The following is a 15,947-nucleotide window of genomic DNA, read 5'->3' on the forward strand; positions in this document are numbered from 1 at the left end:
AGCAGCGACAGCCGGAGCCTCGGCTGTGAGCGAAATAATAACGTTCATCTGGTTTTTCAGCCAGAGGCAACACATGAGGGTCAAGCCTGAGAACAAAAACACTGCAAAGAGACAAAACAACTCCAGAATGAAACAAAAACAGACATGTGCAAACAAACACAACATAAAACACAACAACTACGAAAGAGCGTACACGTAAAGTAAAAGCCACATAAACGCCACAAACTGATGCTAAAGAAGGGATGGAAAATAACTGCAAAATAGAAAAGTGACAGCTAATAATGGGAACACAAAGACTCACAACACACAACATGATGCACACAAACTACAAAAGCCTGCAAAGCGATCACAAAACTAAGAGACATCAATGCAAAAGAACTACAAAGAAAGAAGCAAAAGTACTGCGATACAACTAAGAGACGGGACACATAACAACCAGAAAAGTACACAAAATCACTACATACGGACCTCAAACAACTACAAAGGGCCGGAGACATGCACAGCTAAGCTCAGACACACATAAGGACAAAAATAAGCCAATACAAAAAGGCACACGTTAACTAAGACGACATGCAAAGCAGCTACATTATCTCAAATATTACACAGTGGACACACAAACACTGCAAATGCACACAAATCTACTCCAAAGACACACAGCGTGTCTGCAAAGGGCTGCAGGACATTTAACAACAGCCATTTGATACCAAGGACACCAACAACGAGTCCACAGGTGCAGAAACGATGCAGCCTGAGTGATTTCAGCAGCATAAATCCATCTCTGGTTTAACGCTTGCAGGTAATAACCACACCATCTGCTTTCAGTTCAATGCTTTATTATTAACTGGTGCAATTGAAAAGACAAAAAAAAAATTAAAAAATCAAGTAAGAATACATTTGCATATTATATCATCAAAACAAAATATCCAAAGTGGTCTAATACAGAATAGAAATGGTAAGTTTATTCATTTTTTTCAAACTGGTATGAGAAAAATGATGCACAGCTCTGAAGGCCACTAGTGTAAAGTTGTCCAAACTTCCCTTAAATGAAACTTAAGAACAACAGAACTGTTTCTGACCCAGAAAAGCTGCCGTCACCAACCAACACAGAGCTGTCAGTAATCTCCCAGACGTACGTTTGGCTTTTGTTTTTACTGCGTTTCGGCTGCATTTAGACGTCGCTCCTCTCAGATTTTCTTCTTGTATTGTTCCTGTGGGAGAAATACAGGAACTGTACGGCCCAAGACTCTAAGCAGAAGTGATTTTATTTATTTATTCATTTGCTATTTATCAAGCACCTGTTTGGCACTTTTACAAATATATTCTTTTTGTTTAGAACCTGTGTTCTGTGTAATGGACACCAGGGGGCGACTCCTGTGTTTGCAGAAGGACTTCTAGTCTTATAGAAACCCTGATGAGTTTATAGCTTTGGTTTCTAGTTTCAGGTCATACAGAATAAAATATGTGGGGTTATTTTGTAAATCACGTTCAGTGAGAAGCTCATTGGCTGAGGACTCAGTCAATTACAAGTTGTCAGCCAATGAGTGTGCAGCTTCGTCCGTCACACCTGGCTTAACTAACCAGCGAGTATCATCATCATCCATGTTTAAATGTCAAACTGTGAGAGATGGCTCTTACTAACCTTCTTTAAAGCCATGAGATGACTTCTTTTTAAATTTAGCATTTACAAGATATTTATCTCGTTCACGAGACTGCTAACTTTTGGTTTAAAGACTATAAAATTGTGTCACATGTGTTTCAAACTTCATGCTTCACCACAGCCACAAACAAAATGTTCAGTTTGTGTGAAAAAGACAAATCTGAGTCTTGATCGGCCTGGTCAGTACGCTGATGGGAGAACAATGAGGAACACCAGGTTTGGAGGTCTGCTGCAGTTTTCTTCCTGTTAAAAGGGAGTTTTTCCTTACCGCTGTCACCAAATCCTTGCTTAAAGGGGGATGTAACTGTTGTGTCTTTACCTTTATCATTGTTGTGTTTTGGCATTATATAAATAAAACTGAATCAGTTTATTTTTTACAAACTGCTGTGAGACTGCAGCATGTCCGTATAAAACATGCATGCAAGGCTTTCTTCTTTGCAGAGCAACGTGTACAAGGGCCTGACATCCACTTACGAGGACATTATACTGCCACTGTTCTATCAAAATTTAAAACCATGTCCTCGTATGTGGATCTCATTTTCATCAAAAACAAAAACCAGGTAATTATTTGTTTTTCCATTCATCAGGTACCAATCAGCCCAAATATCAAAGAGAAATTAAAAATGCATGCCATGAAAGAGTTCGGGTCTCAGGAGGAGATTAAGAAGATTTTTGAAAGACAGTTTGAGAGTCACACCAAAACCCTGCAAATTGTGAGGTTTCATCAAACAGCAAAAAAATACCAGGTTCAATATTTCAGTGTGGACAGCGTCTCTTCTTCCATTGTTGGTGCTTTTGCCCTGCAGCTGCACCCCCAACTGGAACTGTAAAAGCAATATCAGCTGCTGTTTGGAGGGGTGGTTTTTGAAGAGAGAACATTTAGTACCCACCAGCTACTGCGCTGATTTTCTATCAGTCTTGGCTCCGTAGATCGTGGCCGCTGAGCAATAAACGCATGTAAATGCAGCCCTCCACACAGCTATTACCAACAGCTTTGTGGTGCGTTTTGACAGCCATAGCGAGAAAAGCACAACCAAATTAAAAGAACTGCATTGAAAGAAACATCTGTACTGTAAAAGGCCAAGGCACAAATAATTTGTAGCAATCAAAATGTCCATAAAATTACAGGTTATGCAGAATGTGCCGATCAGTGCATTGCTTGGTATGCAGTTACAGTGAATACAACCCTAACAGAATAATCACAGCGAGTACTATTGCCCTCTTAACTACACAGATGCCATAAAGTGCTCCTTTTCATTCAGAATCGATGCACATGCAGACGGGTTCACACACAGAGAGCTGAAAAAATAAATGATGCACAGTGTAAGAGCACACACGCGTGCACACACGCGTTTTAGAGGACAGAAATGTGGAGAAAATGATCGTTTTAGGTGCACGTGTGTTTCGATTTATGGCTTTGAATGTAGGGGAAAGGTTCAGATTCAAGCCAATAAGAAACACTCACGTGATCGATTATTTGCTATGTTGAGCACTTTAAAGTGAGTTTTCCAGTTTCTCCAAGACTTGGCTGCTACAACAAGTACAAAGTTGAGCCGTTTTTCTTTTCAGTGTTTATGTGAAATAAGTTAAATATTGTAATCCCAACACACAACACTGATAGCAGGAGTGTTTCCACACACAAGACTTTGTCAAAACCTACGTTTGTGGAGGGATTTTAAGCCTCTTTGGCTGTTAACACTAACTCAGAGTGTACTGTTTAAAACAGTGTTAAAGGAGTGCTTCATACAGGACTGTTCCTCAGAATCACTAAATGAATAACAGCTGCAATGCAAAGAGTGCAGACACATTGGTTACAGTGTTATATGCCAAAACACACTTTCAAACTGAAATAATCCTTCATCCTCAAAGTAACAGATATTAAACCGCTAAAACAATAAAGTGGATCTATTCTGCTCATATTTTACTCTTGGGCTCTTTGAGAGTAGCTTTGCACAATTCAAAATAATCCCCCTTTATCTTCTATCAATGAGCTCTCTTAGCTCCTCCCACTTTAAGACAACTTTCCACTGATGGGCTGCACCTCCCAAACAAATGATGTTAACAGCAGGTGGGCGGGGCTTACTGTGCCTTACATGGCCATATTAAGGTTATCTGCTCTCCATGACATCATAAAAACCCAAGCAGAGAAAAAAAAAAGCAGCATTAATTCACAGGGATTCGCCGTCCATACACTGGCAGAAGACAGAACGGATCCACTTTAAGATATTTAACCATCACATTAATTCACCATTATGTGTGTTTGTCAGAGTCTGTGTTTTGGAGGTTATGCAGACAAATGCAATGTCAAAATAAATAATAAGGCTGAAGTCTGTACTGTGCACTGATGCCTGAAAAGGTGATTTTTGAAATGCAAGTAAAAAAAAAAATAGCTCTGAGCTGTCACACAGCGTCCCCCCCTTATTGTCAAATAATGAGCACATGTGTAAGCTTTAAGCCAATCATGATCACCCGAGGTCAGCAACTTCAGTTCATCCCATCACACCGATTCAGAAAAATAAAAAAGACAAATTGACGACAAAGCCATGAGCACATGAGAGAACATCAGGTTGGTAAATGTTTAATTCCTCCAGTCACCTCGTCAGCTGATTTAACCCTCTTCTACAAGCCAGAGAAGCAAAGGGCTGATTCACAGGGCAAAGTGATGGGACGAGTCACCAAAACCCATTCAAAGTGGCTCTTGTGTCCGCTTACAGTATAAAGTAAACGGAGACACATAAAGTAAAATAAGCCTGGTGCAAAGTGTGCAAAATTGGTTCAACTTCACTGGAGTGACTCATAGTTTTGGTTCTGCAGGTTTTACTGGAGTTCCTCGCGCCTCAAATCTCCTTAATAAACATTATTGAGCAGTTTTGTATCAGAGGCAGCTGTTTCAACAGAACATCTGTTAAAGTGAGTGTTCACCAGCCACCAGTTACATCTAAGGATGAGGTGACCAACACTTCCCAAAACCATAAATCTGAAGAATTTAACTTTTTTATTTCCAATGAACGGTGACCAATGGATGTTCCAATTCCACTCCTTTTCTTGTTTGCCCAGGACAAACTGGAGTTTAACCACTTCCTGCTTGAGGTGAAGTGGTTTCTCCCAAAGACGTGACTGGAGAACGTTTTGCAGGAAAATCATACTGAGTAATAACGTGGCCACTTACAGGACAAACCCTTCACTACAAAACAGCAACACAGTATCACGTTCAGACATCGTTTCAAACACGCAAGACGTCTTTAATTCACGTAACATGGATTTATTTTACTTACTGTGAAAAGTAATGCTAGCAAGTTGGTTTGGGATACTGAAGATGGCTTTGGTCAGCTCACACTCGTCCTTAACAAGTTATTCAGTCACGTATTTTATTTAAATAAAAATGGTTCTGATTTGGTTTTACGGAAATTTAGCTAACCTCGTTTCAGAAACCATAAAAATCATCTCACGTATGGGAGATTTATTGGTTTTAAGGAAACAAAATAAATGTAACTGTAGACAAAACGACTTGTTAAACTGGGCCATCTGTTATATATTGTCACCATGCTTGATATGAACAGTGGCTTTAGCAACTTGAATATCTTAAATTTTGGGAATTCCTGAGAAGAACTTCAGGTTTTTTGTGTGTAATCTGACATATTTCCATTTTACTGTTAACTGCATTTGCTAGCATCACTTTTTCACAGCATACTTCAGCGTCTTGGAAGACAATTTTTTTTCTGTTTTGACAAATTTTTACAAAATAACAAAAGTTCATATTAACAGTAATTTGCCATGAAACTATAAATGTACCAATGCTGTCGTTATGTATTCCCAGTGAGACATTCGTAAACTGATTCGTGTCTGTAAATTTAGAAAGGAAGCCATTTGTAGTTTGTAGTTTCAAATGGAAGCAGTGTCACTAACTCACAGAATACTTTCTGTAAATTAAACTTAATGTGCAAGGCAACAAAAGCACAGGCTTGGAGCGAGACTGATCAAACCTCAACAGAACAAGACGACTGAACTTTAGATATAACGAAGAGAGCAGAAGTGAACCATTACAAACTTTCTGTGCAGCTGAAACCGTGCTGAATCTGTAAATGAGCCAAAAAGCACCACAAAAACTACAAAACTGCATTTTACAAAAGCAGGACCGCACTCTGAGCTGGTTTTAAGAAAAGACGAAGCACTACAGAAGGAAACGGAGCCGACATTCAAAAATCCCGTGTGCCGTGTGAGGTGGAGATGAAGTGACGCTGAAACACTAAATAAAGAATGACAGCGTGGAGTCATTCTGAACGATGCTTCTTGCTTCAGAGGCACAATGAATGAACGTCTGCAGGGATATTGTCATCATTTTTACATCTAAATGTGGTGACGTCTGATGCCTGTGTTCATATAATATAGCGCTTAATGACTTTAATTTAAGGATTAGAGGATAACAGGAACTCTTAACAATACACTAAATAGATAATAATAATCATAAGGGTTTGGTTCACCTGGCTAATTTCACAGATGGTAGGTGGATCCACACCAGGCTTCTTTTAACCTGCTGAGACGTTTTACTAAAACCAAACCAACAGTTGGTCCTCTAGCCGAGGCTGGCTCCAAATAAATGCATTTAATTTATACTTTAGAAGATTTTTCTAAGATTTAAAGTTTTCATGACTGCCGCTAACTGGAGTCACTGAACTGGATCTGAGGACTCTTTGTGCTGTTGGCGTCTTCGGGGGGATTTTTATGGGAATTATCTAAAAAATATTACAGTTTACTGTGAAATAAAGACATCCAAGAGGTTTGTGCTTCAGTTTTGGTGAGTGAAACTGAGATTTTATTATTCTAGTTATTAGCACTCATTAGCAGAAATCCGTGCCTGTGCAAGTCAGATTTACTAACACAAGCACCAACTGGGTTTTGGTGCCGGTACTGTCAGTATATACAAAGAGATCAGTGAATACCAACTTGTCTGCAAACACTCACCAAACCCTTGGTCGTCCAACCTTTTGGTGTAGCAGTAGGTACATCTGTGTGACCAATTTCACCAAGCAACAGCAAGTAGTGGGTTGCCAGAGGGTTGACAACAGGTCTAAACATCATCTTAAATGTATTTTATCCAACCGTGTTCAACAACAGTTCAACACAAATGATCTGGCTGGTCATCACGGACACTAAACCAAAGCTTTATCCATTTAACCAAGTTAAATTAATGCAAGATAAGTTCATCATGATTTTTAGGTCAGAAGCAGTAAAAGTGAACAAAGCAACGAACTGTAGAGTTGAAGCCTGGTGTGGAAGTCTCCTCTGTCAATTAACTGTGAAGGTGCCTGAACATGCTATAACTGTGTATTAATAATAATTCATGTGTGTACATATTGTGAGATATTACATTCAATATCAGTGTCGTCCTAAGTCTAAGGTAATAAATGCAGTTTAGGCCTATACGTGGTCGTCTGTAAAGCTTTTTATTTGCAGTAGGTGGTCAGGTCTGGCTTTGTGGTGTTTTCATTTAAAAAATACCTGTGGATCAGTAACAGGAAGCTCCGCCTTCACGTACCTTTATTTCTCTTTTCAGTTTGAGGTTTTTTGTGTTCGTAACTAGACATTCGAGTTGCTCACAACACAGCACTGAACTATACAGCAGTTTTAAAGTTGCAACAATTAAAAAAAATACTTAAATTATTAATTGGAGTGTAGAAAAGCTAAATTCAGTTTGCTAATTTTAGGTGGTGTCCTTGTTGTTCTCTGAGCTACAGCATATTGGTGCAGTTAGAACTTTCATTTTTCAGCCACCATACTGGATTTATTGGAGCTTTGCAGTAGAAATCGCACCTAAAATTTAGTAGAAATTATTGTTTGCTTTCCTTAATTCATATTTAAGAAGCAAAACACCGCTACAGAATTTTCCTGGCTGTTCTGATTCCCAGAGCATTAAATAACGTCAAAACCGTGTACGTGTCTTTCACTAGTGATGTTTGATGGAATGCTGATATGTCCAACTCACCGTTTTTCATAGGAGATGATTTGTAGTGTAAAGAAGCACATCTGAACCCATATCAGAGCTTTTTGTAGCTGGAGCAAAGATGTTTTTTGAGCCTAAACTTATCTTCAGGGCCTGATAGGGATTACCTTAGTGAACTGCAATCGCTGGCTAATAAACCTGTAATCTGGCACCTCTTCTGTTGGGTTCTAAAGGTCTTTAAGCTGGGGTGTTTTTCTCTTGGTGACCAATTCTGCCAAATGAAAGACACAGATGCGGTATCTGACAAAACAGCGTTATCCAACACCTGGGAACAAGACTGCCTCAAATTTGTTGTGGTTTATTTCGATGTAACATGGCTAATAATTCATTATTGCTTGTTTTTTTGTTTGTTTTGTTTTTTTTGTAAAGCAACTTTAAAATAAGAGTGAAAATTTTAAAAAGGAATCTGAAGACTGTCCCAGTAACCACACGTCATCACGAGTATCCTAATGCACACTTACTTGATGAACTTCCAGTATTGTTGGATCTTAGGCTACGTCCACACGTACCCGGGTATTTTTGAAAACGCAGATTTTTCTGTGCGTTTGCACCTTTCGTCCACACGTAAACGGCGTTTTCGGTCACTGAAAACTGAAATTTTTAAAAACTCCTGCCAGGGTGGAGATTTTCGAAAACTTTGAAAACTTTTTTGAAACTATCATGTTTCAAAAAAGTTGAATTTGAAACATGATATTTCCTGCAGCAAACGGTAGCCATACTGGCTTTACAACAAAAAGAGATGGAGTAGTCAACAATGCTCTTCTGAAACTCAGACCCACAGTCAGGCAATGGATTTATACTATATTCGTAATGATTATGATGTAAGTCTATCCTTCCACAGTGTGACTTCAGGTAAGCAGGAGATAGCTGGTTTAGCTAGCTTGCTAAGAGTCGTGGTGTTTACTGTTAAATTGTCATCATAACTGTACAAGAATTTATCCTTATGAGTGTTCATAAAATGCAGCGATCATAGTCATATTCAAACATAATTTCTGCCAATGATCTGACTGGGAATGATTGATTTGAGGCCATCACACAAAGAAGAATCGGACCGTAATGTTCGCAATAGCCAGTTAATTGTAACTTAGCTACACTGCATGAATCTGGCATCAGCTACAAAGCCATTTAAAATGAGTAGCCAACCTAGCACCAGGTTTACCTCCTGAACGAGCTTACCTTATACACTCCAGATAATATTTAGCTAGCAATTTGTCTGTGTTAGCAACCTAGTGTTAGCCAACATTTGGCCCATCCCCAAAACAATACAAAGGACCTGCCATCGATCCATTTTTTGATGGCAATGAAAAGGTGATTAGTAATGAAACAGAAAAATCAAAAGTAAATTATATAAATGCAAATGTGAGCCTATTCATCTTCATTTTGAGTAGTTCTTCCCATTTGATAACTTTTAAACTACGGGCGATCCAAGTTTACTCCAAGAAAGGATGGATGTTTTCTGGAAAGGTTGACCACAGAAAGTTATTAGAAATATTTACAAACTTAACTTTGGAGAAATGTGCATCAAGAACAGATTGTGTTACTTCAAGACCACAAATGTGAGTACTGGGACAGACATATTGTGCCTCCCTTTATGTAGGAATCTTTTCTTTTTAGTGCTGGAAATTTAAGCCACTATTTTTGCATTGATGTTACGCTCTGAATACTAATCAAGCAGAAGCAGAACTTCACAGGTGGTTTATATCCCTGAATTCATGTGCCAACAAAGCAGCAGAGATTTAGTGTTTCAAACTCAGTCAAATTTTCAAGTGGATAGTCATTTCACACAAAGTGGTGACACACAATTTGAGCACAGTGGCGTGAAAACAAAACACTGAGACCAGAAAAAAAGTCTGGTTTCTGGACAGAATTGATCCTCAGAGACCTTACAGAGCAACGTGAGAAAAGCAGAAACGGTGAAACATGACTGCCAGCAAACTAGCCAGTGTTTTATTACCAAAGTCTGTCTCTCTCAGTTCTCTAACACACACACACACACACACACACTCGGCAAACAACGAAGAGACAGGAGACTTTTGGTTCCAGGATCACCTTCTAATCGTCAACTCCTACAGTGGTGCATTATCATGCAAACCATGCAAAAAACAATGAAAATGTATTCATATAAAAAAATAAGTGTTACAAAATGGCATAGCAAGTATGTGTAACCATTCGTTCTCTTTTTCCTTTTCCTGACTACACTAAAAATCGCATGCGTTACATGCAGTGCGGTTGGCTTTGCAGCAATAAAGCTTTTGGGTGTATATAGTATGTATATTAATGTTCTTTTTTTATGTCAGCTAAACTTTTGCGAAGAGTGCGCTGTACAGAGTTTTACTTTACAAACGATGTGGTTTCCCTTTTTCTTTTTTTTTCCCGGGCAGTCTCGGTGCCATGGCTCTCTGACTGCACCGCGGACGGCATGATGAGATCTGCGGTGGCCTCTGAAGGTCGATTATCTCGGATAAGACCCAGCTTTACTCCCCAGACGTTCAGTCCACAGCGGTGGCTTTGACCCAGGGCTTGGGTTTAGAGGCTTGGGTTGAATTTAATATCTTAACTCAGAGTGGTGGATATCTGCGCAGAATTTGTTTCCTCTCAGGGTGGCATGGTCCACACAGCGTCGCCGAATCCCTCCCCAGTGGAGGAGAGAGGCAGGGGCCCCCCGCTTGGTGTGAAAGGGTCCGTGTCTGTGTCTGTCTCCCCCTCTGCCAGGTAGCTCGGCCTGGGTCTCGTCCAGCCGGGGTCTCCGGGCGCCAAACCGGCCCCCATTGAGATGTTCTCCCCTTCCCGCTCCCCAGAGATGCTGAATCCACTGGGCGAGCGCTCCAGCTCCTCGTGGTTAACCGATAGCATGGAGAGCGGTGAGTCACCGCCTTGCCCCCCTGTGGTCCTACCCAGTCCCACTGACAAGTCCTGCAGGGAGCTGATGGGCAACACTGTGGGACGCTCGGTGTAAGTGGGGATGATTGCTGAAGGTGGGGGTTGGGGTTGAAGAACTGAAGGGGCAATGCCTACTCCTCCTGCCAACCCCACCCCTTCTCTGCCTCCTCTTCCACGGCCATAATAGGGGTTCGCCTTGCCGACAGGCACCTGGTACGACATGTGTGGGAACGCCTCGGCGTAGTTGAGGAAAACCCGTCTGATCTCACCGTTTGCCGTAGGATTGCAGGTCTCCAGGGTCATGCGGGCAGAGCCGGCAGAGTCCACCTGCAGGTGCTCAGTGTGCTGGATGTGCATGTCCACCAGGAAGTCCAACTTCTTTTCCATGTCCTCCACCTGAGAGAGATACACAGTGGAACCAGTGGATCGCATAACAGGTGTGTTTTCTTACTAATCACCTTGGCCAAAATGTATGATGTAAAGAAGTTTTAGTAACTCCTTCATCACTTTAGTGAGGTTTGATAAAACCTTTGCAGACATTGCAGATATGAGAGATATAAAATATCATGTAGATTCTTTTACTGATATCTTGGTGTTTTCACAGTTTAATCTTGGTAACCTTCCTAAAGAAAAGCATTAATTATGAACCCTGCACCACCACTAATAATGATGATAATGCTCCAGATGCAGGAAAGAAACACTCAGCACAGGAAAGACGAGCAGAACAAAATCATGAAAATCTCTTTTTTAAGTCTGGTCCAGTTTATCTTGTTAAGTGTTAAACAGCGGATGATAGTTCGGTGGTGGTGAAGGTTATAGACTCTTTTTGTCTTGCTGTAGAAGTCACTGCATGCTGCAGATTTGAAATCAAGTAAGAACTGCAAGTGTAATCGCATAACATTTAGTAATATTTGCTACAGTTGGGCCAAATGGGATGAATAGATCTGCTGTTCAACGTCATCTCCAGCTGAAGCATATTGTTGACATTTTCAGAGGGTTCTCTGACCCTGACAGTGCAGTGCTTTGTTTTATTGTAATCAGTGTTTCTGCCAGTGTTTCTGGTCTCATCAACACAACAGTTTTTTTCTAAATAAGCACATTTTACAGCATTACATTAAACCCTAGATTGTCGCCAGATGTCTCAACATACAAAACCCAAGGGTAACATGGACAAACCATTTTATCTCAAACGATACAAAGAGGTACATTTTTTGTGAAGGAACACCTTGGTAGAATATTTGTCTTTAGTAGTTTTAGTTGTTACCTGTCTCTCCACCCTGACAAATCTGCCCATCATGCTTTGGTCTTCCGCATCTGGCATGGATGTGGCTTTGGCTATGTAGGACTCATGCCTGGAACAAAGGGACACTGAGTAGATGTGGACTGCACAGACATTTGTTACGAAAACTAAATAACATAGTTATAACCAACCTTTATACTAATTTGTAATTGTTTTACAACATTTTAGCCATTTTAGAACTCTGTAACAGTACCTGGGTGACTGGTTGGGCGGGTAAGTAAAGGGCGTTTTCTGAGTTTTCTTGTGTTTTGGGGTGAGAGGAGGTCCAGGGGCAAGAATCATGTCAATCCTTAAAATAAAAAACACAATGAGCACAAGGAAAAGAGAAAATTTGCTTCATTCAAATTGATCAGCCTTGTGTGTGAAAGACTAACTCACCTTGTCTGGAGGTATTTAATTCTACAGAGCATGTCCAGGTGTCCAGCAGAGTACTGCTCGATAACATCTTTGACATCATAAGGCCTCAGAGTTTCCTTAAACCGCTTCTTGTTCAAGAGGAATTGCATGATCCTGTGTGGTAACAAACACTTCAAATGAAAACACCACCATCAGGCACAGTTAACAAACGTCAGCTACTATACTTAACTTCATTGTATATACGCATGTTTGTCAGGAAACAGGAATGCAAGAATCAAATAAATAAGAAGCATTTCACTGGTTTAGATTTTAATATTATTAACGTATCTGATCTAAACAACACTACATTTACTGGCCCTAATGTTTGTCTGTGGTCTTTTACCCCTTTTCCACTGACACAGTGGAGCCACCAATGACCATGGGAAGAGCTACCACCAGAAATTCATCAAATATTGGTAGATTCAGTCCATATTTCTTTGCCCACACCTACTCAGCACAAGTACTGGCACCATGTTAGTATTAAATAGGCTTGAAGTGGAAAACTAAACATTGATCCCATGTTTCTATTAGTTTACCTACTGGGAGCCACTAATTATGGGAACTGAACCAGTGCAGAGGCTGTGGAGTACAACAACAAGCCAAAGCCTCATCGCTTCTGCTCAAAGTCAAACAGTTAGCTGAAAGGTTGAATAGAAACACACCAGAGTCGATTCGTTGTCCAAGGAAGAAGTACCAAAGACAGCGTAACAGTCTCATAGTCTAAAAGCGCTCCAAGGTTAAATTGTTACTTTTAACAGTTTCACTCAAACACAAATAACTTCTTCATCCATTGTGACTTTTGTCTTTTCTGTAACAGGTGCAAAATGAACAATAATAGCAAAACCAATCAAGGGTAGCCTATATTTCTGCTTACCCCTCGTGATTTTTATACTATTTCCAAGTGGCATCTGCAAAACTCTGCGAAGCATCACTGCAGTATCAAGCTGGAGCTGTGAGTAAGGTAGGTATTACCATATGATTCCTCTAGACATGTTTTGTTCTAGTCCAGGGTCTCCTCTGAGGTGGATATTTCCAGGAAGCCTTTAAAGTTACCCAGACACTTCGGCTGGATCCTTCAAATGCCAGAAAGCAACACTACAACCTCCTACTGGATCCAAATGAGTCCTCATGTATTAAAGAGCCATTTCTTTTGGTCTTTACCTTAAGGCTCTTCTTCCTTGTCATAACAGTTCGGAGCAGTATGCTTGACAAGCTCATGAATAACCAAAGCAATGCACCATTTCTTTCAGCATTTAAATGTAAGTGATACCGCTTTACCTCGAAGAGCTGTATGACATCAGATTTGGAGCTGCTAACACTTAACAGCTTCACAACAGGACTCCACAAACTGATGGTTACAGAGGTAACATCTGTCAGTTACGTGTAATTAATGTCCCCTTCACAGAAATCATGTGTGACGTTTTCTGTCCGGTGCATTATAGTAAGCGCCCAGCGTCTCTCAGTCCTGCCTCGCTGCCACCCACTGAGCTCCAGTTTTTGTCCTACAGATCTCCTACTTTCAGAGTCAGCTACTGCTGCTGCACGAGCTCCAGTGTTTGGCAGAAAGTCTTGGGTCCTGAAACTAAAGCCCTCCAGATCTGAGCATCCTATTCAGAAACCCATTCAGCACTGATATAATGGAGTGGAAGGAAGCAGCACTTTCACAGGGTTAATCACTCATCTCGCAGGCCCTTGCACTAGATTGAATTCCTGCATTATGTCAGCTGTGTGGCCTATAGATTTACCAGTGCACTGTCAGCATGTGTGAGTTCTGCCACACTCTGTGGTTTGCATAGCTCACTGTGTTGAATTTTGATTCCTGCAGAGTTTTCTGAAAGCACATACAGTGAGGACCAATCGTACTTATCATACTGTGCAGAAAACTGACCAAAAGTTGTTACTGATATTTTAAGGCGTAAATAAACATTTTGAATTCGTTACTACAAAGTTCTGTTTTCTGTCCTGTCAGTTTGTATAGAAGGTGAAAAAGAACTGACCAGTCTGTAAGTTTGGATTCTAGCTAATCCATGTGATTGCATTTAAGCGTTTTACAGCTAGCAGGTCACTGACGACCTGTCCAGGGTTTTATGAGACTTCATAACAGTTTCCTTTCTCCAATCCAACAGTGATGTGTTAATGTCCTGATACAGTCAGTCTACATCACTGACTGGAGACAAAGCAACCGGGCAACCAGAAAACATTTCCTTGTTCATAACACCCATCTGTGTGTCACAGTATAGTACATTTGTCTCTTCTTGTCAGTATCAATTTATACTCTTTAATTGATTGGGTCTAAATGTAGTAATACACGATGACTTTAAAGGACCACAGAGCACAGTTCTTGACCCTAACCTGACGGCCCTGATGACCAGTTTCAGCGTGGGGATCATCTCCTCTAGGAGGATGTCAGGGGGGAAACCCCGTTCCTCTAAGGCTGGATCTGCCACACCTCCGGCATCTGAGACAAAAAACACATTATGAATTTTGCATTAGTGAAAAAAAAAAAAAAGGATTAGACCTATATGGAAAACAAAAGCTCTCTGAGCTATCCGTGCTTTTTTGGTTTCAAACCTTCAGAGCTCTGGCGGAGTGTGTTGGCCTTCATTCGGAAGGCAGTGCGGAAGCGTTCCCGGTTAGTGAAGCCGGCAGGTTTGGGCTCCTTGGAGGGACTCTCCTCGATGGAGTCTGCGTTACCCGTCAGCTTCTTCACTGCCACCACAGACGGTCTTGAATTAGGAAGGCGAACACGCTCAAGTAAACTCAGTTTCTGGCTGAAGAGGGACAAACAAGAAAACAATACAGTATGGACCAAGAGAAAGCATGTGATATAGAGTACCAGCACCAGCAAGTAAAGTCTTACACATCACCCAGCAAGGGGGTGATCAGACACCAAAGAACGTTCAAGAAGCAAAGCAGGCAAAAGTTTAGGCATTGAGAATATCGCTATAAGGGATGTTTCAAAACCTGGAAGATCCACTGTAGTGAGCAATGGCAATATTAATCTTTATGAAAGGTAATGTCAAGATGGTAGAAAATTATAGAGAAACTGAAAAAAACCCAGTGATCCCCCATTAGAATAAATGTTGCAATGCAAAGCTTTTTGATCACTTTGTCTGCTTTATGCACATCAAAAGAAATCTTGATACTCAGATTAAAGCTTTTCTGATTATCACTCAATTTCTGTTCTCTTCATTTTCCCCAAACTTTACTCGCGAGATGGCTGCACCTCCCTGAACCTGACTAAGTCTGGAGGTTTGAAGATGTGCTAGAAGTTTCTTCCTATTAAAAGGGAGTTTTTCCTTCCCACTGTCGCCAAGTGCATGCTAATGCAAATTTTTCGCACAATCAGTTTTGTTTTTGTTTTTTTAAAAATATAAGTTCTCCTTGGTCTGCTGACGTAACGTAACAATGCAGCTCTCCTGGCAGAAGGAAGACTCAAAGAGCTGAGAGGAGATTGGTCTCCTTTACTGTCCAATGGCTGGCAATATTTGGCAGCACAAAGACGAGAGCTCCCTGGGTAAAATAAGACTCCTGTGCCTTGGAAGAGGGAGAGAGGCGGGGTAACCGGAGCCGACAACAGCCCAAACAAGGCCTCTGAAACGTGGAGCGTTCTCAGCGACTTTGCTCCCACAGCAGACACACAATATGAGCCTCTATGTGGCCTCGAGGCAGAATAGGGACGGCAGATTACGGCGCTGAGAGGCCGCAGAATA

At 40.9% G+C, this 15,947-nt stretch overlaps 1 protein-coding gene across 7 annotated transcripts in view; it reads right to left on the bottom strand.

Annotated features, from left to right (window-relative positions):
• Nucleotides 1-15,947, bottom strand: part of kcnq3 (potassium voltage-gated channel, KQT-like subfamily, member 3) — a 129,155-nt gene that overhangs the window by 14,403 nt on the left and 98,805 nt on the right. For 5 of the 7 annotated variants that reach the window (XR_003214942.1, XR_003214943.1, XM_025900423.1 and 2 more), the window contains exons 12-17: nt 14,806-15,005; nt 14,587-14,692; nt 12,217-12,348; nt 12,032-12,127; nt 11,803-11,890; nt 10,808-10,934 (exon numbers count right to left, since the gene is read on the bottom strand). Coding sequence is in view for 4 of the 7 variants with exons in the window: in XM_025900423.1 (XP_025756208.1) it covers nt 10,808-10,934; nt 11,803-11,890; nt 12,032-12,127; nt 12,217-12,348; nt 14,587-14,692; nt 14,806-15,005 (749 nt within the window). In the remaining 3 variants the exon portion in view is untranslated. Of the gene's footprint in view, nt 1-816; nt 10,935-11,802; nt 11,891-12,031; nt 12,128-12,216; nt 12,349-14,586; nt 14,693-14,805; nt 15,006-15,947 lie in introns of those variants that run through there. The other 2 variants (XM_005457660.4, XR_003214944.1) reach the window with 2 other exon arrangements.

The sequence above is a fragment of the Oreochromis niloticus genome, linkage group LG18 (assembly GCF_001858045.2).
Source record: "Oreochromis niloticus isolate F11D_XX linkage group LG18, O_niloticus_UMD_NMBU, whole genome shotgun sequence".
Lineage (NCBI taxonomy): Eukaryota > Metazoa > Chordata > Actinopteri > Cichliformes > Cichlidae > Oreochromis > Oreochromis niloticus.